We start from the raw sequence: 20,205 nt of genomic DNA, 5'->3' as shown, positions 1-20,205 counted from the left end.
TATATTGGATCTGTGTTCCTATTTCTCCGCCCACCCTGTGGTTGTCGGCTTCAGTCATGGCTCTCCTCCGGCTTTCGTCGTCCCTCCGCGGGCTTCTCGCGGACACGTCGTCCCTCCTTCGTCAGAGGAACTTCAGGTGAGAGTTTTCACCGCCAAAAGTTTCGAGACAAACAATCAAACAAACAAACAAAAACAAGTTTTCTTCCGTTTGGTTCGTGGTTAAATAAATGTCTGACGTATTTTCTGTGTAAAAAAAATAAAATAAATAACACCTACGTGAGTTTTGAAAAATACCGTTTTCATAGTCTGTGTGGGGACTTTAGCAAAAATATTTACACTATGACATGTTTGATGGCAAATGATTAGTCACGTGGGCTCTTAATTGCTCAATGAGTAAAGGGAAATAACAGGACTGAACAGCCTGGTACCTTCAGGAAATGACGTCACTTTATTGTAACGCAGCCTTTTAAAACCAGGGAAAGACAACAATAATGCTGTATTACAGTATCCAAACTCTGAGACTATATCTAGTCTCACGATACAATAAAATATGGAAGCATCACCAAATAAACATGTAATAGACATCTGTGATAATTTTTTTTCTGAATTGAAGGGCAATTGTTCAATGCACATGAATATATTTGACCTTTCTCAGTAAAGCTCCCAGTTCTCCATTATTGATTTCCTGAATAATAGCAGCTCTGATCTCAGGGCAGGGCTGTTTAAATAGGTACAGGTTAGATTTTAAATTGTATTGAAGCCATATCGCCTCATTTACAGCTACAAGAGTAGTGTGGTGTCTCTCTTGGCACCAATGTCAAATCATTTTAATTTGTTGATTTAGTCATATAATATGGTTTCAGGCTCCTTGTTGTAAATGACACCATGGAGTCAACCCTGAATCCGTTCTGTTTTCACTGTTTATGATGCATCTCCAGCCTTTTTCAGTAGATTATATAATAAATATATACATATATATATATATATATATATATATATATATATATATATATATATATATATATATACTCAGCTTAAGCAACTTGTGCAAGTTGTGAAATTTTCTTAAAATTTTGCCTATTAAAAAAAACAGTGAAATATTTGCCGGCTGACTGAGGTGTCTCTGGAGAAGAACTGTAATCATTTTCATGATCTTTGATATTCAGTAATAATCAGTGTCCCTGTAGGTTTCCAGTAAGTTAAAGATAACCAATTTACTTTTTGTCTTCGTAGTGTATCTGCTGTTGCAGCGGCCATTCAAAAAATGACCAGGGTCCGTGTCGTGGACAACAGCTCTCTCGGAAATACACCGCATCACCGTCCACCGAAAGTGATCCACGTCTACACCAAGAACGGCGTGGGAAAAGTTGGCGACAGAGTCTTACTTGCCATCAAAGGACAGAAAAAGAAAGCACTAATCATTGGACAGAAAATGCCCGGAGAACGCATGAATCCACGCTTTGACTCAAACAATGTTGTTCTGATTGAGGACAATGGTAACCCCACTGGAACGAGGATTAAGGTCCCTTTACCCACACATCTACGTAAAATGGAGGGCGATTACTCGAAGGTGCTGGCAATTGCGAGTTCATTTGTTTAACTGCATCACTCAACTGTTCTTTTTAAGATGTTCACACAGCATATTTCACATATGCTGGGAGTTATGAGCATTTATGCTTGTTTGTTAATTTCAATAAACTTTCCTTGTTCCAATTATTGACTCTATATCATTTGTTGTTGTTTATTAATATACAAACAGGACATTCAAGTCTTTGTCAACATGTCTGGCATTTTACGGAGGCCTCTTTATGTTTGCAGTAAATACAACCCTTACCTTGAACACTTAGGGGTTTTCTACTGCATTTTGAGCAGCTAAATGTGGGTCGACCTTATATTGTTATAAACAAACAGAAAGCAGGAACCTTGAGGGAAATATTTAATGAAGGCACAATATACATTCACAGCACAAAACACATGACTGGCACTTTTTTAATAGCTGCTTCTAACATCATGGTAGCAGGTATAAGGCATTCAGTATTGTGATATCTGTAGATGTCACTTGAGTGAACTGATTGTATTTGTTATTAATGTGAGGCAACTTCACAAGCAGCTTCTTTCAACTAAAATCCCAGTGCAAAATAAAAATGAACAAGGGTCAGCTGCTTCACTTCAACTATGTAGATAGTATAGATAGATAGAAGTATATCAATATGATATTATACAAGCTAAACTTTAGTATAAAATGCAAAAAAGGTCTTCATTGACATTAGATTGGGTCTGTACTGCCACCTACAGGTGTAAATATGATACTACCAACAACACAGGTGATATTTCCTGATTTCTAAAATCGGTTTTAAAAAAGGAAACATGAGTGTAGAATGATTAAAAAAAATATAAGACTTAAATGTACTACAGTAATGGATTCAACACTTTCAACAGCTTTTAGTGAGATTTCATTGTTAGTGAATCAGCCAACATTCATACAGACAGCAAAACTAAAATATGGAAATATAAAATCAATTTGCAATGCATGTTACAGGGAGTGAGTTTTGTCATGCACGTGCCGTTTTTTTTTTTTTAACACAGATGACAGATTTATGTGGCACAGAGACTTCTTCATACTGTCGATTTGCATAGTTTCTAAAATGCAGCCAGGAGACGTTGTTGGACTTTGGTTATTGTCACACAGGTATTTTTGCTAGTTTTCTTTACGCTGAGGTGGGATGTGTCAAAGGATTAGCAAGTGACTGAGGCTGAGGGGTTTTCAGAGCTCCAGGTTCATGGCACTAGACCTGTCCTCTGTACCCTCCTCCAGTAACGATGGTCCTCTTCAACCACACATTGTCATGTAAAGCCACTAGCAATGTGAGGAATAAAGTTAGACAAACAGAAGAGAGCGACAAAAATGTACAGAGTTTTTACTTTTACAACAGAACTCACCTCTGTGATATTCATCTCAGCCTCTCCAGATCCCTCCTTGTCAAACTCCCGGAAAGACCCTGTTAAATTCAGTTTATACGGTTCAGTAATTGTGTTGTAATTCCCACTTAATATAATTTAAACATATAGTGTACATTTGTAAGAACATGTATAGCAATATTACTCACTAAACATGGATTCAAGCTTGACCAAGCAGCAGATGAAGTTGTCAAAGTCAATCATCTCATTCTCTGCGTACCGGGCGACCAGAATCTGGTGCAGTCGGTTATTCAGTTTAAAACCTATACAGCGACAGAAACACAGTTTAAAAAAAAGGGCTGCAATTCTCATTCGTGAGAGTTTGAGTACTATATAACGACGTCAACACAATACTCATTCTACCTGCTTCCTCCACGGCAAGCCGCATCTCGTATGAGCTCATGGCCCCGGACTTGTCAAGGTCAAATTGTCTGAAAGTGACCTGAGAGATGAAGACAGAAATGTATATACAGGAGTGTAGGTGTGTGTGTGTGTGTGTGTGTGTGTGTGTGTGTGTGTGTGTGTGTGTGTGTGTGTGTGTGTGTGTGTGTGTGTGTGTGTGTGTGTGTGTGTGTGTGTGTGTGTGTGTAACGTTCACTTGACGTTGTTATTATTCCACACGTTCTTACCAGCCACTTTCGGATCTTGTTCCAGAGGATCTGAAACTCAACCAGTCCTAAACGGGCACTGCCGTCTTTCTGGTAAACATTGTGTCAAGGCATGAAACTACACGCAATCACTGTTATGATAAATTCATGATTTTAAACAATCAATTACATGGTTTTTGACCCATTCATCACCAATAAGTAGACAAGATACATCCATCAGGTTGACCATGGTCCTACATGATTCCAAACTGAAGCCGTCAGTCTTCAGATCTTTGTCTGAAATAGTAAAAACACTCATCTGAAACAGTTTGACTCATAAAGTCACAGTTACAGTGAAGCTGTTAAGGCCGGTCAGGATGGAGATGGTGTGGAATCTAATACAGTAACGGGAGATGTATTACTAATATGAAAACCTCCCAGCAGCTATGAATTGTACTAAAAATAACCAGAAAACTCACGCCGGGAGACGACTCTGTTTAGAATGGTCCTCAGCTCATGAACAGAAATCTCCATGTCCTGGAAAACACAGAGGACAAGAACATTTCCAAGTTTTTATTCAAGTATGAAAAATTTAATTGACTCTATTTCCTTCTACAACAAGGGTGCTGAGATATTTTAAGCTTTAGATATTAACAATACCATCATTTTCATTAATGTCTATAAACTGGATGAAACCAACAGATGTCATATTTTTATCATGATTTCCACGTTATTTTCCACCCTTTGAAGATTTACTGCCACTCTTATCATGATGTCATCTCATCATGTTCCTCTGCAATGGCATACGAGTAGAGAATTAGCGCCATCAACTGTTTATCTTGAGGTGCTTAAATTCTAAAATTCAACCCAACACATTTCAATGAGCAGGCATTAGCATAAACATGATTGGATTTATTTGCTACTACAGCCAATGATAAATAATAAATGGACCCTCTTTATAAGTTGAATGTATATTATTAAACTGTGATTAGGATTATAGCATAATAGTGCTATAAAAATAATAATAGTAATAAGACAGGGTAATTGTTAAATTGTAACTGTGTGTATGACAATTTATTGTCAACTAAAATTTCATGATATGGACAACCCTCCTTGCAATAAAGAACACAGATAGTCAATCAAGAGGTCAGATTCTTATTAGATGAGCAAAAAATTGGATTTGGACAGTCTGAACATACAATTATTACTTTTCAGAACCTACCTCTCCTGCTAGTTGGGCAAACATGGACTTAAAAGAGTCATCAATATCATCCTCAGTTATTTCCTCCTGTAGGAAAGCAAAAATATGAAAGGCACGTGTGTGAAATCAGAAACCGAGATTTCATGTTGAATATTAAAATGTGCTACAGTCAATTGTCACTGGTACATACGTCATCGCCAAAATCAGCAGAGATTTCATCATCCAGTTCTCTGCAACAGACAAAAACACATTAATAAGAGATCTCCTTTTTAATACATTATAATTAGTGATTTAAAATCACATGGAAAAGGCACATACTCTGTTTCTGACTGCTTTTCAGTGAAGACTCTGAGGACAAAGTCGGCCTCTTTACTGGGCTCAAAGGTGGAGGGGACGATGAGGTACTCTCCGGGAGGAAGCCGCAGCCGTGTGCTCACCTCCCGCAGGTTGATGAAGGTCTCTGAGCGAGCGCACGATGAATGCTTCAAGAAGAAGTCCTTCTTCAAATGGACATTCTGGCAGCCTCTGAACTGAAGGCAGCAGGGAACAATAAACAAGGTTTAGATGTATTGGAATGTTTTTATATCCATTTAAAGTAAATCACATACTTTATACAAATGTCAATCAATCATTTTACAAAGCATCTGAATGAAAAGTAACTTTTATATGGAAGGGAAGAAAAAAAAAGTACATATTTGCTTTTTTCTTTTATAAAAAGAAGATTAGTTGTAGTGTGTGACTATCATAGTCTACCAATTATAATAAGTGTAAAGCAGACTTTTATACAATGAATTTGTTAAACGGAAACCACCGGCTGGCTGGAAGAGAGAAGAAATGCTTTTAAAAGCTCTGACATGATCAGCAGTCTCGTAAACTCTATATCATATAAAGTAAATGGGATAAAACATGAAAAGTCTTCAGCACAGTGCTATGGGTCATGTTTATAATCTAATTTCTTTGGTTAAATGGACAGCAGTAGAAAGTGATGCTCTGCCTACCTCTTCTGGAATCTGCAAAAGAAGATAAAGAGAAAAAGTTAAGTAAATGAGCCCGCACAATATTGAAAAAATAATGTAACGTAGACATGCGAGGCCGTAAATATATCTTCCAACTTTGTTCTTACCTCATAGACAGCAAAGCCAATGGTGTGCATGTCCTGACCGTGGCGTCGATATCTGCGGCGGTCCTTCTGCATGAGGGCGACTAAAAAGCTGCACGCCACCTCGTTGTCCTCTGGGTCGTCGTCCTCCTCCAGCAGCGTGATCTTATACTGAGGGTTGATCCAAAACGTGTCTGCAGACATGGTGCAATACTGTTAGCCTCTTTCATTGTCTCGCGGTACATTAGAAGACCCGTTTACAGTTTGACTTCACAATTAATATTGAACACGAAAGGCATTTTTCTTGTGTCGAACAGCTGGGACTCACTGGGATGGTTCCTGCAGCCTCCAGCGGTGCTGCCTCTCCTCCACGTGCCGTAGAACTTCATGGTGTTCCAGTGGCTGAGATCGTCATCGCTCAGAATGTCAGGAGTCAAGTTACAGATCTCTAATCGGGAAAACTGCCTCGTGAAATCACTGAAGGACATCCTGGAAGACGTGAGTGAAAAACATATGTAAATGATTAGTTTTACACTACGCTCATTCATTTCCGTGATAAAAGTTAGAGGAGACGTTTGATACAACTCTCATTTCTGTTTAACTCGTAGTCATTGCCAAAGCGTCAAATACATCAGACATCTATTTTCTCAAAGTCCACTGACGTCTCTGAGATATGCACAAGGTGCTTTAGGTTTAGGTTTACTGAAAGAAGCCAAATGTGTAAATATGTGGGTTATATCTAACCCACTTTAAGTCATTCAGGGTTGGTTTTTTTGGGGTGAGGGTTCTAAAGCTGTGATTTTGATGACCAGAGATGAGTTTTCAGTGGTTCAATCATTGCCAAGAGATGGACTTTAAAATAAATCAATGTTGAATTTTGCTTTTAAACAGACACAAACACCAGTTTCCTGGGTGAAGGTCCTATGCTTAATTTGTCCATCCACCCACGATCCCCTGACCATCTCACTCTTTATGGTACATCACCTGACTTCTTTCTTCAAACTGAACGGTCAGGGCACTCTGTGTGTATCTCTGAAACAACAGCTTTGACCAAATGGCAGTATTTGACAGCTGGAGCCAGGAGACAGTTAGCTTAGTTGAGCACAAGGAGTGAAATGAGGAAGAAAAAGCTAACAACACATTTAATCTTGTTGCTTAATAAAAAAAATTAAAAAATCAGTGAAACCAATATGTCATGGTGTTACAGTGGCAACAAGACTCAATGAAGTCACTGCTTCTGTCCTGTGTTACCTGTATTTGTATGGATTTAACAGACAAAATATAATTTGTATTTAAGTGAGCTTTACAGGTGCTCAGGGGAAAATTTTGCTACCTGTGTCAGGTAGCAGAGTCGGGCAGCATGTTTTCTCATTTCTTTGTTCAAAGATAAGCAAACAGTCTCCCGGCTTTGGCTTAATATTTAACACACCGCATGAGTGATATCAATCATCTTATTCAACTATAGGCAAAGAAGTAAATTTCCTCAATTCTTATAGTGGACCATCTTACCAAAACTCCCCATCTTCCATCTGAAGATGCAAGTCCTCTCTTTCAGGAGGGTCAATCTCATCCCACTCAGAGGAACTATGAATGACAAGACAGAGAGACAGGGATAAATGCTGAAGATGAAATATTATAAAGGAAGATTTCAACTAAAAGAAACTATGGATGGAAAGCTTTTAGTACACCGGGCTATTTATGCCTTTTCACACTCACTTGTCACTCCAGGCACCAGTCCACTCCACCTGGCCCCAGGGGTTACGTACTCGGATGAGGCGCACCATGCTGCCGCGGAAATCAACCTACATAAAACCGGAGAGAGAGGGACTTTAAAACCATAGATATCATGCGTAATGATAAATGATTAAAAACAACTGGGTCTTAGACACAGACCTCCTTCAGCCCAGTGACGGAGTAGGCGTGGCCCTTCACAAGCTTCTTGAATGTAACAGCCTCCATGTCGAAGGCACTGGTGATCTGTAGGTAGGAATTTTATAACACAGTAATAAACAGGGGAGCTTTTAATGTAACTGGCCCTCTCAAAATCTTACACAATTGATTTGCATGTCTTGGTGGTGTGCCAGTGTGTGCAGCACTTACATCGATAGAGCAGCCCAGCAGGGAGCCTCTCTCCAGGGCTTTGCCGATTATCCTGTGCAGATCTCTGGGAGCGCTGCGGAGCTCATACATCTCGGACACACCACCCGTGAAGTCCTCAAACCCTTCAGTGGTGCTTCCTCCTGACAGAGCCTCATAGGAGCCACTTAGCCTGACAGCACATATGAAGCAAACATCAGATTGTTTGCAGTGCTTCAGATTATGACTTCCTGCTAAATACTAAATAATGTTAACAACTGCGCAGGCAATTTGAATACCAACTTGGCGTAAGCTTTCTCCAGAAGTGCACTCCAGAATTCATTGCCCTCAGCTGAATGGACAAACATGAGCTCCCTGTCTTTGACAGGCAATCTGTCATCAATGACGACATCTACCCATTCGCCGAACTGCCAGAACTGCAACACAGAGCAATAATCAAGAACCCCCATCTGTCTAAATTGAATGGAAGGTAAAAGAGTAGAAGACGATCTTAAAATACCTGAAAGTGGAAGATTCCAGCATAATCGTCCTGGAAGGACTGACCGTGCGGAACGACCCGATGAAGAAGCCTCTCGTTCAGGGTGAGGGAGCCGATGGCTGCAAGGAGCCAGCAGTCACCTGGAACAAAGAGAGGGGAAGTGTTTAGGAACCTCCAACCAACTGTGTCTTCCTTTTGTTTTTCAGAGCAGATCCAACATGAAGGACTCACCCAGCGCTCCCTGGCAGATGTCTGTTCTGGTCGCACCACCCACGATGAACTGAGGGTCATCTGTCAGTTCCTGTGGGGATGAGTGGGTGAAGACAATCAAATCAAATCAACCACCTCCTCAGAAATCACACTAATTTCTACTGCGGGGCATCGCACGTTACAAAGCATTGCTTTTCTTTCATGTATGGGCCAACTGTGTTTATATGAGGCACTGTAACCACATGTCACAGTGAAGGAGTGGTCAGAAAATGCCATGCGATGCCAACAGCTGCAGATGTCTGACAAGTTCCTGTCCCTACTCGTCCTATTCTGTCTGAGTTTGCAGACATGCAATTAGACAGTGTCACCGATATACGTTTGTTTATATGATAAGTTCCAATCATGACAGGCAGCAGTCAAAACAACAAGCCATTTGTGAAATACACAAGAAGGATTCAGAAAAATAATCAATGTATTTTTAGCATTAGGTGTGTAGAGGTTTTTTGTTGTTGTATTTTTATGTTCTAATATTAAACAGTATTACTTTTTTTTTCTTGTTAGGTTTCTTACCGTGGGCCTAATCCACTCCACATCTTGAGTTTTAGAGGAATGGGGCGCGAGTTCCTTGAAGCCCAGGGATGGAGGCTCAGCAGGGAAATAGTGGTCTTCGAATAGGCAGCCCGACTCCACACATTCCTGCTTCAGTGCCTCGTAGTCCTGGTTGGCGAAGTGAACAGCCTGGTCCTTGGAGCCCATGCCTTCTGCCCGCAGCCTGTTGGCTTGTATGCTGGCAGATATCCCTCCGGCTGGATACATCCTGGTAGAAAGATAAAAATATGGAGCTGGTGGGCGAGTATGCATGCTGCCATCTATAAATAGCAGTAGGCTAATCAGGCGCACATTCTTGTCCAAGAGTTACAGCACAGCAATCGGGAGAGGGAGTGTGTTAAGAAAAAAAAAAAGAGAACATCAGCCTTAAACTAATTGCTCCCACTCAAGACACAGATTCTGCATTATGCTGCCAGCCTGCAAGTAGCACAAAGCCAAGGCTGTAGCCACGAAGCAAACTGAGGTCAGTTTGCTTCGTGGCAAACTGACCCATGGCTGTTTAATAGATTTTTAAACAGTTCGATACTGTTTAATCATCTATTATATTTTTAGGTTAAGAGACCCAGAAACCTTAAAACCTGTACATTTCATAATTTAAATGTCAAATCCTGCAAATAGAAATAATGCAGGCCTTTTCATACCAACACTTTTAACAACCAAGTAACAATTTTTTGAGTTTATCTTCAAGACCGAATAGTGAATTGTGGCATATAAGGGCAAAGTAAATGTGCTGCTGTGGAAACTTCAGTTAGAAAATAAAAGCACAGCTCAGCAGATAAATAACTGACATACAGAAAGTATGTAAAGAAAAGAAGTGAATATGGGTGAATGTGAGACAAGAACCACCTTAAACACAACAAACCAGGTAATAACAAAATAAATATGATACCTTGTCTGTAGGCTGAGAGGGAGAATGAGACAAAAAGAGAGAGAGTGAAAGGTCATTCATCATAAAGACGAGATGCTTTTGTCTTACTAAAACTTTGATCATCAGCTACAGAAACTTATTCAGCAGCCATGTTAGGAAAAGTGGGCGTTAATGAAGGAACTGCATTGATTAGGACTCAGTCGGGATCTTTTTTTTTTTTTTTCTTTCCTGAATGCACTTGTTTCTCTATGCCAAAGTCTTCAGGGAGGACATAAGAGCTCTGTGAGGAAACCAGGAGCTAAAAGAACCCAATATGTCCAAAAAAGATCTGTTATATTTAAAGTTGATACTTGGATATCCCTTTCTGAAGCAGTGCTGGGAAAAAAACTGGGGACATGGCACGATCAATTATGCTGCTCTACTCAACTCAAAAGGAATCCTAAATGAGCTGAGTTTGGTAAACAGTGCAGGCACTGACAGTAAGAGGGGGGAACTTGTCTGGGGCTCTAGTGGTGAGGGAGCAGGAGATACATGAGAAAAAAATAATGGTTGGAGAATGTGTTGGTGTGCTAAATAGGCTATGCTTTGGATAGAAACAATTCTGCAGACAAGGACATTGTTTATATAGGGCCAGTTCTCCCCCCTCCCCCCACTAACCCTGAGGCCCCACATGCCTGTAAAATCTGCAGGAATGTACCTCTGTAGTGCTACTGACCAAAAGGACATCTCTACCTTCCCCCAATGGACAGAAAAGCTGATCCGTGCAGTACAGTGATGATGATGTCATCCATAGGGTTTCAACCTCAACAATACCCTAATATCACCAACAGCCTCTCTGTCAAAACTACTGGCCCAGTAGTCTGAAAATACTGAGATCTGCTGCACATATGTTGACTACTCAGTAAATTCATAGGCCTACTACTATCAGAAGTCTCAGTTTGGCAGGCATGTAGTGAAGCTCAGATTGTTTGCTGCACCTGTTCTAAAGTACAAAGTGGGCCTGTCTTTACGCGCATCAGCCTGTAGTCCGTTGCTTCAAAGATTTCTCACAAGAATAAATCATAATCACACTCTCTGGATGTAAAAACTGAATTTAATCTCTGTGCCTAAATATGACAGAAGTGTTGACTATTATTGGAGTTACATTTACTACATGTATTATTTCGAGTTAAACAGCACGGTGGCCTCGGCTGCACTACAATAAAACCATCCGGCACCGTTAAGCTCACGCGCAATAATTCCCAACAAATAAACCAGAGAACTTCACTCACCAGCACTCTGAAGGCAATTTAGAGCTCCTTTTGTACAAATCCCAAAGTGATAATCCGGTAAGTGACTGAATCTAAAGTGGGCAGTGGTTTGGACAGGCGCAGATCTAACCCTCTCACTGCGCGAGCGCACGCACAAGCACGCACACTGCAGGAACGACTCGCCCCTGCAGGAGGATGGGCCGCTGCTCAAACGGAGCACCGCACACCGCCGCTAGAGGCGCTAAAGACGGCCTGATCACACCCTGATCACACCAAAACCTCAATAAACAAAGATGATACGATGAGGTAATGTAAGGTTGACAGTTCAAATAAGTACAACATTATTTTGTTGCCGTGTCCTTAACATATTATCATTCATTTCAAGATTACAAATTGCCGGGCTAAAGCAACCAATATAAGCTTCAACAAATACATTTGGGGTTGGCAATAAATAAATAGCTAAATCAATGAACATGTTAAATGAACAGATGTCATAATACACGCTATATCTACAATATATATATATACATATATATCCACAAAAGCATTTTATATGCTCATTTAACAACATACAAGATGCTATTGTGTCACATAAAAACATAGTTAATAAACATTAAAACAAAAATCTTCTCTCCGAAGCAACTGAATGTTACAGTCCATATAAACTACTCTGTCTTCAGTTCACACATTAGAAAACTCTACAAATGATTGAAGTGGAAACTACACTGTTGATGGTTAAATACAACATATCATCACTATAAACATGAATCATTCACTCACATATAATGATCAGGCAGGTGAAATTCTACACTCATCTATACCAATCCTCTTTATAAACCCTTCAGTTGTGTAACACCAGAGAGATAATGTGCCATAAATGTTCCCAAAGGTCACCAAACACTGCACCTATTTGATTGAAAGCTGATGATAAACAAACATAGCTATTGTAGTTATGTGACTATCCTTTGTGTCGCTTCACTTACACTCTATTCTGAAATGGGTTAAATTATCAGTACAGGATTAAACAACATTTAGAGGGTTGTTTGGTTAGTGTCAATGATCAAACCACACCCTCTTATGCCAGAGATATTATAGCCTGTTAGCTATTAGCTGATTGGTAAAGACAGCATTACATGTATACTTTATAATTTGTAATGCCATGAAACTCTAGTAATAATTAATTCTGCCAATAGTGATATTACTTTACAGCCATAATGAATACATTATAATAATATAAGTCAGAGGACTGTTTATGGCTTATATTAATTTGCGTACTTTCAACACAGTAGACAACAACTTAATAACTTAGTAATATAAATAATAATAATAAAAAATCAGCAGAAAGAGGGATATTTTTCTCTCCATGATCTGCAAATTAACTAGCTATTAGGCAGGCATGCAAACTGTTTCGCTCACAATTACTAGCAGCACCTGTTAACTTACCATACAATGAGCTCAGAGCAGATGCACCCTGTGGAAATCAATATAAAGTCTAGGTCTATTGTTATTTTCTCTGCTCATTTATTATGTCATGTTCACAAACAAAACTGTGTACACACAGCATTCAGTGGTTTAAGTCACACCCATCTTTAAACCGCCAGCAATAGTTAAGACAGCGAGCTTCTGCTGCAGTGTGGATAGCCTCAGGGCTGTTGTATAAGAGGACACCCTTTGTCTGAGTGTGGAACGTATTCCTCAAATGAAAATCAGCTCTTAAATCAGGAAAAGGTTGTAACAGTCTGCTGTGACCAGTGGATTTCTCTGCTGGTTAGGATGATGGTTATGATGTCTCACTGCTTTCACAGCTGCAGCTCACATCACTAAATTGCAGGTTAGAGCTGGTGTTGGCCTTGTATCAACAGTGTAACTCCTGATCAAACTGACTTTGATTAAGACTTTACTTTGTTGTATTCAGACTAAAGGATGTAAGAACAGAATACGGATATAAGATACACACTCACTGGATTCAACTGTTGCTTCATTACATACATTCAAGAGTTCCTTTCACAACTCTCAGCTGTTTGTGCTACACGTAATCCTACATGTAGAGAAACACCGCTATCTTTTTTATGTTGTGGTACTTTTATAGTTCGTTAGATTGTGTAAAAGTTACAAACTTAAATCAAGCAAATCATTTGAAGTGGGAGACATTAATTGCAAAACATTCCCCACCTCCACCACGCTCACAAATAACATCTAAATAAGGCGATGAGAGTGGCGTGTTGTGTTTGCCTTTAAACAGGGGCACACCTGTTTGTATTTCAGTTGTGGTCGCAGCCATCTCATTGCAAATTTGCATAGGGTTGTTGCTATGCTCGCCTCACCTGCCCAATGGAGGCCAGGGAGGCCGCTCCCTGTCTGTCACCCGACCCAGTCTTCCTATCACCAATAGCAGCTATAAAGGAGACTGAGACAAAGGCACACCTGCATTGCGGTAGGAAGATCAGCTTCACAAGTTAACCCAGCATACAAAGAGAGAAATCCAGTCCCACCATCCAGGCACTCTACATACTGTACAACTTAGCAGTGAGGATGACATCCACGGCAGATCGACTGGCCCACCAGCAGCAAAGGGAACAAGGCATTGGAACCAACAAACAGGCAGTAAAGTTCTCCAAGCAGGATTATGAGGAACTGCAGCAGCAGTGTCTGGAGAGCGGACGCCTGTTTGAGGACAACTGCTTTCCAGCTGAGCGCAAATCATTGGGCTACAATGAGCTGGGACCATACTCACCTAAGACCAGGGACATTGTTTGGATGAGGCCAACGGTAAGAAGCAGAAGCAAAAAGAAACAGAATAAAGTTTGTTTAACACCCACAGGATTTCTTCCAGGGAACAAATTATAGCTACGATCAATGAAAAATTCTCAAAACTGTGTTCAACTTTTTACATTCCTTATAGGAGCTGTGTTCCAACCCAAAGTTTATCGATGATGGAGCCACAAGGACGGACATTTGTCAAGGAGCTCTGGGTAAGTGTGGGTTAAGAGGATGTATGAATGATGGGGATAATTCAATTCTTAGCAGGAAACTAAAAACCCTCCACCCACTGTTCCATTACATTTGCATAAGGAAAAGATTTGTTGGTACATCGCTGTTGCAATGTGGTGAAGACCACATACTTACCCAATCTTAGACCATGTAGTCATGTGGCTGCCCTCACTGTGCAGGTGACTGCTGGCTTATGGCTGCCATAGCCTCTCTGACTCTAGACCAGCGGATCCTGTCTCGTGTGGTGCCCCATGGACAGAGTTTCACCGAACGTTATGCCGGGATATTTCACTTTCAGGTCAGGCCAAGGCCTTTCTCATCAGACCACCAACACTGACTTACTGAGCATTTTTTCTTTCTGTGATTGCATGCTGGTACTCCAAAATACTCAAGTGCATATTTGGGAGCCTATAAAATGATCCCTGTAGCAGCACAATCAGTCAAAATATCAACTTTATATCTGTAACTGTTAAACCTCATTCAACAATTTCCAGACAAGTTTTATTTGTATGTTCTAGTCCATTTCAGTCACTTCATTCAACACAGCTAAAACATACTTGTTCTCCTACAAACCTGATCAGTGCTTTCCATGTGAAATGGCAAGTATTAGCAGCTTTCACCAGACCCTCCATCACTATTAGTTTCATACAAAAAAGACAAATCCAGCAAGCTGCAGCTAATTTCACTGCAGCTGGTGAATCACATTGAAGGACAGCTGAATTATTGCAGTTCATGGAGTATTAAATGCTGTGTTTACTGATGATGGTGTTTTCTACTCAGTTCTGGCAGTTTGGTGAGTGGGTGGATGTGGTGGTTGATGACCGTTTACCCACCAGAGATGGAAAGCTGCTGTTTGTCCACTCAGCGGAAGGCTCAGAGTTTTGGAGCGCCTTGCTGGAGAAGGCCTATGCTAAGTATGGATTTTTCCTCTCAGGTCTTTTTCTTCATTAAAAAGAAATGCAAATGTGCAATAGTGTATATATTTACATCCCTCTGTGTCTGGCAGGGTGACTGGCTGCTATGAGGCCCTTTCCGGAGGAAACACGATTGAGGGTTTTGAGGACTTCACTGGAGGAATCGCAGAAATATACACCTTGAACAAGGCTCCACCGAAGCTCTTTCAAATCATTCAGAGAGCCCTCGGCCTGGGTTCACTGCTGGGTTGCTCTATTGATGCAAGTCTTATTTTTATACTGATTTTCTTCTAAATTTGCAAACAAACTAATCTATTATAATATAATGACGGGATCTGATTGAAATGTTAATTCTTGGTGCTTTCAGATCACGAGTTCCTATGAGTCAGAGGCAGTTACAGCTCTAAAACTTGTGAAAGGACACGCATACTCAGTTACTGGTGCAGGAGAGGTGAAAGATTCATCTAAACTGTCAACACGTATTAATGTTTTTTTTTTTTTTTTTTAACATAATGCATGCAAATTACATTATATTGCAAACTCTTGCTTTCTCTTCTAGGTTAATTTCCATGGCATGCTAGTTCAGCTGGTCCGTATCAGGAACCCATGGGGTCAGGTGGAGTGGACGGGGTCTTGGAGCGATGGGTAAATATTCATATTCTGTCTCCATAAGCCATCATCCCCTGTCAGGTAATAATATTCAGGACTTTTCAAAAAACCTGACTGTTTGTCCAAAACAGATCCAGTGAATGGAACTATGTCAGTGAAGATGAGAAATCAAAGCTGAACCATGTGGCTGAAGATGGAGAGTTCTGGTAAATCTACAGTTTATTACTTTTCATTTACTGTATATTTTATATGTACTGTACTTTTATATTGGTCTCTGCCAAGGGGATTATCTTTTTGGTGGGGTTTGTCTGTCTGTCCTTCAGAAGGATTACAGAAATACTATTGGCCTTATTTTTATGAAACAAGGGGAACAGTGTAGCATGGGCCAAGGAAGAACACATTAAATATTGGAGCAGATCCGAATAATGGGTTGGATCCATGAATTATCTTTCATTATCCTTGTGCGATAGGACATTTGGCCTACTAAGTGCCATACATGTTAAAAACCAGTAGATGGCAGGAAAGCTCAATAGTGACAAAATATTTGAGAAATATGATGACTTCATATTAGTCCACATTTACAGGAAACAGTAATCCTCTGGCTTACTAAAATTTAGCACATCAAGCAAGGTTTTATACAGAACAGCTGGAATGATTACATCTCCACAAATGTAAATATATCCAGACATATTGAAATGGTTTTGGTTATAGATTTGCATATCATAGGCCTTCGGACTACTGTGGACTATTGGCCTGGGTGGAGCTCTCCATCTCTAAGGGTCCTTTTAGTTATAAAATGCTACATATTTCATTGAAGTTATGATGTAAATTGTTCCTTCTAAGCTCCTACATCACCGCAACTGATAAGACAAAGACGTGCTGAAAAAAATTAACTGAATATTTTCCTGAGTGAGAAATTTGTTCTTCTCCTCAGGATGTCCTATACAGACTTCATCAAGCAGTTCTCCAAACTGGAGATCTGCAACTTGACCCCAGACACGCTCATGACCGATGACGTGGGCCACTGGAACAACTACCAGTTTGAAGGGATGTGGAGGGTCGGCTCCACTGCGGGCGGCTGCCGCAATCACTCTGGTAAGAAAAAGACCACAACAGTCCTGTAGGTCTGAGCAAGGAGTCCCGTTGCGGTACCTAAAATAAAAGATTACACTTATTGCATGTTCCAGCTACGTTCTCATCCAACCCTCAGTTTGTGGTGCGTCTGGAGGATGTGGATGATGATCCTTTGGATGGAGAGGATGGATGCACCTTCCTGGTGGGGCTGATGCAAAAGGATGGTCGACGTCAGATGAGACTTCAACGCAACCTTGAGACCATTGGCTTCGCCATTTATAAGGTGTCTCAGAATCATTTGGTGTTTCATATGAAAAAAACTGTCTTAAAAAATAAAAGAAGAACAATAATTAATATAAATAATTACTAAAACCAAATTTGTTTTCTTTTTATAGGTCCCAGATGAGGTAAGTACTGTTTTTGCCATTTTTGTTACTTAAAACTGAAATTTGAAATACATATCACATTACTTTTGGCCGACACTCCAGTAACAAAACTCTTCTCTCCTTTTAACCTTCAGTACAAAGGGCGCAGCAACATTCACCTCGGTCCTGATGTGCTGCTGCGTCAGAGTCCTGTGGCCATGAGCAACACTTTCATTAACACACGTGAGGTGTGTGACCGCTTCAAGCTTCCTCCAGGAGAATATGCCATAGTTCCCTCAACCTTTCAGCCTCACAAAAACGGCAGCTTCATTCTCAGGGTGTTCTCAGAGAAACAGGCTGCAACCAGGTATCTGCAACACTTTAATAAATGGCACACACAGCTTTAGTTCATACAGCCATCTAGTGGACAACGCTCTAGAGACAGCTCCTTATTTGGAATATATATGGAATATATACAGAATGTAATTTACTACACATGTTATTCTCATGCAAGACTACAGAGTGTGCTCATTCTGTGCATTTCTATGTTTTTAGTCAACTGAAGGAGGACATTGATGCTCAGATAGAGGAGGTAAGAAAGTCACCAGAATAATGAGCTTATTTGTGTGCAGGCATTATTGCAAAACAGCCTTTTTTTTCTTTCCACCTTAGTCCTGAGACACTTCCATATTATATGTTGAATTCAACATTCTCCGATATTTCAAATGCCAGTGTTTTTATTTGATTACATTTTGACTTCTATGCGTCTTTCTCTTACAGGAGAAGGTATCTGAGAGTGATGTGGATCCTCATTTCAAGCAGCTCTTCAAGCAGATCGCTGGAAATGTAGGTTAAGGAATATGAAAACAGTCAGTAAAAAAACCATTTGATTACGTCTGAACTGAATTCAGAACTAAAAAGTTCAGGTAATAACAAACACTTTTCAAACAGGACAGTGAGGTATCGGTCTTTGAACTGGTTCGAATTTTGAACAACGTTGTTTCTCACCGTAAGTACAAAAAAAGTTTGATTATTTACGCATAGCATCTTTGTTTTCATTGACATAAGAGTTGGCCATGAATTGTCATTTTCTTGCAGAGTCTGACATCAAGACGGATGGATTCAGCATTGAGACAGGTCGCCTCATAGTCAGTCTGCTAGACGTATCCTCTTTTAAATATGAACAAATGTAAAACACAGCTTTTTACTACAGCGGTCACTAGTGCCTCAAATCTGCTAATGTCATAATTCACCTGGTGAGCTCTTTTATAAACCTTAACATTCAACAGAAAGATGAAAGTGCCAAGCTGGGATTGATGGAATTTCACTTGCTGTGGAGCAAAATCCAGAAATATCGCGTAAGATGTTTTTTATGTGGTTTCAAATAAATGTTGGTCCTACTGGAATACCTGGCTGTCAATGTTAACGCAGCACGTGCTTGTGTGGGTCATATAGGAGATCTTCATGACTCATGACACAGACAACTCTGGCACTATGAGCTCCCATGAAATGAGACGTGCCGCCACCAAAGCAGGTAACAAACATGAGCACGTGAGCAGTCTTATACACTTAAATCAACCAAATATCCACATTAAATTCTTTAACACGGAAAGAAACGGTTTTGAACTGTGGCAGGTTCATCTTTTACATGTTTAAAACCTTCTGATGTGTTTCACTGTAAAACAAACCTCTCCTGCTTTTGTCCATTAGCAAAATGTTCTGACTTTATTAAACAGGACTGCTTCAAATGGAATACGTTTGGCATGATATAAGAATAAATATATTAACTATTTAGATTAGTGATATTTGAACTGATTTTGCCGCTACAGTTGTAGTAACTTTGTATTAAGCTTTGAGAGACATATAAGAAATAGGCAATTAGAAAGTTAACATAGTACTTTTACTTTACTTATATGCTGCTCATTTCTTTGGATTTATGTCTGATTAGTGAGACCCACAGGACCAAGTAACGGCATATTGGCACAGTTGATGGTGTGTTTGTGTGCCAGTGTGTGTGTGACATGAGAGGGATGTCACTGACAGAGTAGATAAGCCAGTTAGAGGACTCCCGCCCTGCATGCATGTATCTTTTGCCACGAGAACAAAACGTGCATGGGCGAGGCAATGTAAAATAACTCTATCTGACAAAAAGTTTTAAAAAAAACCTATACTCTCCCAGGATCAGTAACAACCCTCAACCATAAAACTAACCCACACAAGCTAACAAGAAATGTCGACAAGAGACGGTTATTTTTTTGCCCACAGGTTTCCATATCAACAGTCCTGTGCTGCAGGCCATTGTCATTCGCTACGCTGATGCTCAGTGTGCCATTGACTTTGACAGTTTTGTAGGCTGTCTCATCAAACTGGAAATGCTCTTCAGTAAGTGTCAGCAAATGCAACAAAATCACTCTAATATATATCGTATCTCTCTTTTTAAAGAGCTGTGGCATGTTTACATTTCCAGTGTCTTTCCTTTCTCAACCAGAAATGTTTAAGGCCCTGGAGAGAAGTGGCTCAGGGAAGATTGAGCTGGACTTGCAGCAGGTGCGTGAGAAAATAAAAGCTGCTGGTTTGTCTGCCCCTCCTAATTTCGACAGCTAGTTCTATAACTTTGTTTCCTCTTACAGTGGCTGTGCCTGGCGATCCATTAGCTCTGATGACAACACAAGCAAATATTCCAAATGCTTAAAGATGTCTGAACATATAAATGGAAAAAATATATTGTATATGTAATAATATATATGTTTCCTATTTTTTGGACATACACATTTTGTGCTGCAGGGGAAATTTAGCGTATTCATCTTCTTAGTTGGTGTTTTTGCTCTTTAGCTTTTGCAACTTCTGTCAAATGAAAGAAAAAAAATAAAGAAATTAAGAAACTATGGCCTCTAG

General features: G+C 40.1%; 3 protein-coding genes across 3 annotated transcripts; 2 read left to right on the top strand and 1 right to left on the bottom strand.

Annotated features, from left to right (window-relative positions):
* Positions 1 to 50: 50 nt before the first annotated feature.
* On the top strand, positions 51 to 1,712 carry mrpl14 (mitochondrial ribosomal protein L14). The gene is made up of 2 exons (XM_069690145.1): positions 51 to 136; positions 1,234 to 1,712. The coding sequence occupies exons 1-2, from the start codon at positions 57 to 59 to the stop codon at positions 1,598 to 1,600; spliced, it is 447 nt and encodes a 148-aa protein (XP_069546246.1). The 5' UTR covers positions 51 to 56; the 3' UTR covers positions 1,601 to 1,712.
* Positions 1,713 to 1,923: 211 nt separating this feature from the next.
* Positions 1,924 to 11,495, bottom strand: LOC138616097 (calpain-1 catalytic subunit-like). The gene is made up of 22 exons (XM_069690144.1): positions 11,379 to 11,495; positions 9,201 to 9,447; positions 8,652 to 8,721; positions 8,442 to 8,560; positions 8,225 to 8,358; positions 7,946 to 8,114; positions 7,739 to 7,822; positions 7,562 to 7,647; positions 7,355 to 7,429; positions 6,174 to 6,334; positions 5,870 to 6,039; positions 5,745 to 5,756; positions 5,065 to 5,276; positions 4,937 to 4,976; positions 4,768 to 4,833; positions 4,025 to 4,082; positions 3,778 to 3,842; positions 3,588 to 3,656; positions 3,322 to 3,400; positions 3,108 to 3,221; positions 2,941 to 2,999; positions 1,924 to 2,857 (listed from the first exon to the last, which is right to left on the bottom strand). The coding sequence occupies exons 2-22, from the start codon at positions 9,444 to 9,446 to the stop codon at positions 2,831 to 2,833; spliced, it is 2,115 nt and encodes a 704-aa protein (XP_069546245.1). The 5' UTR covers position 9,447; positions 11,379 to 11,495; the 3' UTR covers positions 1,924 to 2,830.
* A 2,305-nt stretch (positions 11,496 to 13,800) lies between these two features.
* Positions 13,801 to 20,195, top strand: LOC138616096 (calpain-2 catalytic subunit-like). Its single transcript, XM_069690142.1, has 21 exons — positions 13,801 to 14,126; positions 14,260 to 14,329; positions 14,528 to 14,646; positions 15,129 to 15,262; positions 15,355 to 15,523; positions 15,630 to 15,713; positions 15,822 to 15,907; positions 16,003 to 16,077; positions 16,806 to 16,966; positions 17,059 to 17,228; positions 17,341 to 17,352; positions 17,466 to 17,677; positions 17,866 to 17,902; positions 18,091 to 18,156; positions 18,262 to 18,319; positions 18,409 to 18,473; positions 18,600 to 18,668; positions 18,766 to 18,844; positions 19,576 to 19,692; positions 19,799 to 19,857; positions 19,941 to 20,195. Exons 1-21 carry the CDS (start codon positions 13,890 to 13,892, stop codon positions 19,962 to 19,964), a joined length of 2,103 nt encoding a protein of 700 aa, XP_069546243.1. The 5' UTR covers positions 13,801 to 13,889; the 3' UTR covers positions 19,965 to 20,195.
* The last annotated feature ends 10 nt before the right edge of the window (positions 20,196 to 20,205 follow it).

The sequence above is a fragment of the Brachyistius frenatus genome, unplaced genomic scaffold, assembly GCF_029030835.1.
Source record: "Brachyistius frenatus isolate BFR_SWC_R1_liver_20210118 unplaced genomic scaffold, ASM2903083v1 Contig_8, whole genome shotgun sequence".
Classification (NCBI taxonomy): domain Eukaryota; kingdom Metazoa; phylum Chordata; class Actinopteri; family Embiotocidae; genus Brachyistius; species Brachyistius frenatus.
Note: the sequence above shows the minus strand (reverse complement) of the source record. Positions and strands in the feature narration are given on the sequence as shown.

Coding starts and splice junctions, on each gene's coding strand:
- mrpl14 (XM_069690145.1), top strand. CDS start 57: ATGGCTCTCCTCCGGCTTTCGTCGTCCCTCCGCGGGCTTCTCGCGGAC. Junction 137..1,233: donor CTTCGTCAGAGGAACTTCAG/GTGAGAGTTTTC, acceptor TTGTCTTCGTAG/TGTATCTGCTGTTGCAGCGG.
- LOC138616097 (XM_069690144.1), bottom strand. CDS start 9,446: ATGTATCCAGCCGGAGGGATATCTGCCAGCATACAAGCCAACAGGCTG. Junction 8,115..8,224: donor CTGGAGAAAGCTTACGCCAA/GTTGGTATTCAA, acceptor ATGTGCTGTCAG/GCTAAGTGGCTCCTATGAGG. Junction 7,823..7,945: donor TGCTGGGCTGCTCTATCGAT/GTAAGTGCTGCA, acceptor TCCTACCTACAG/ATCACCAGTGCCTTCGACAT.
- LOC138616096 (XM_069690142.1), top strand. CDS start 13,890: ATGACATCCACGGCAGATCGACTGGCCCACCAGCAGCAAAGGGAACAA. Junction 17,678..17,865: donor GAGAAACAGGCTGCAACCAG/GTATCTGCAACA, acceptor CTATGTTTTTAG/TCAACTGAAGGAGGACATTG. Junction 18,157..18,261: donor TCAAGCAGATCGCTGGAAAT/GTAGGTTAAGGA, acceptor CTTTTCAAACAG/GACAGTGAGGTATCGGTCTT.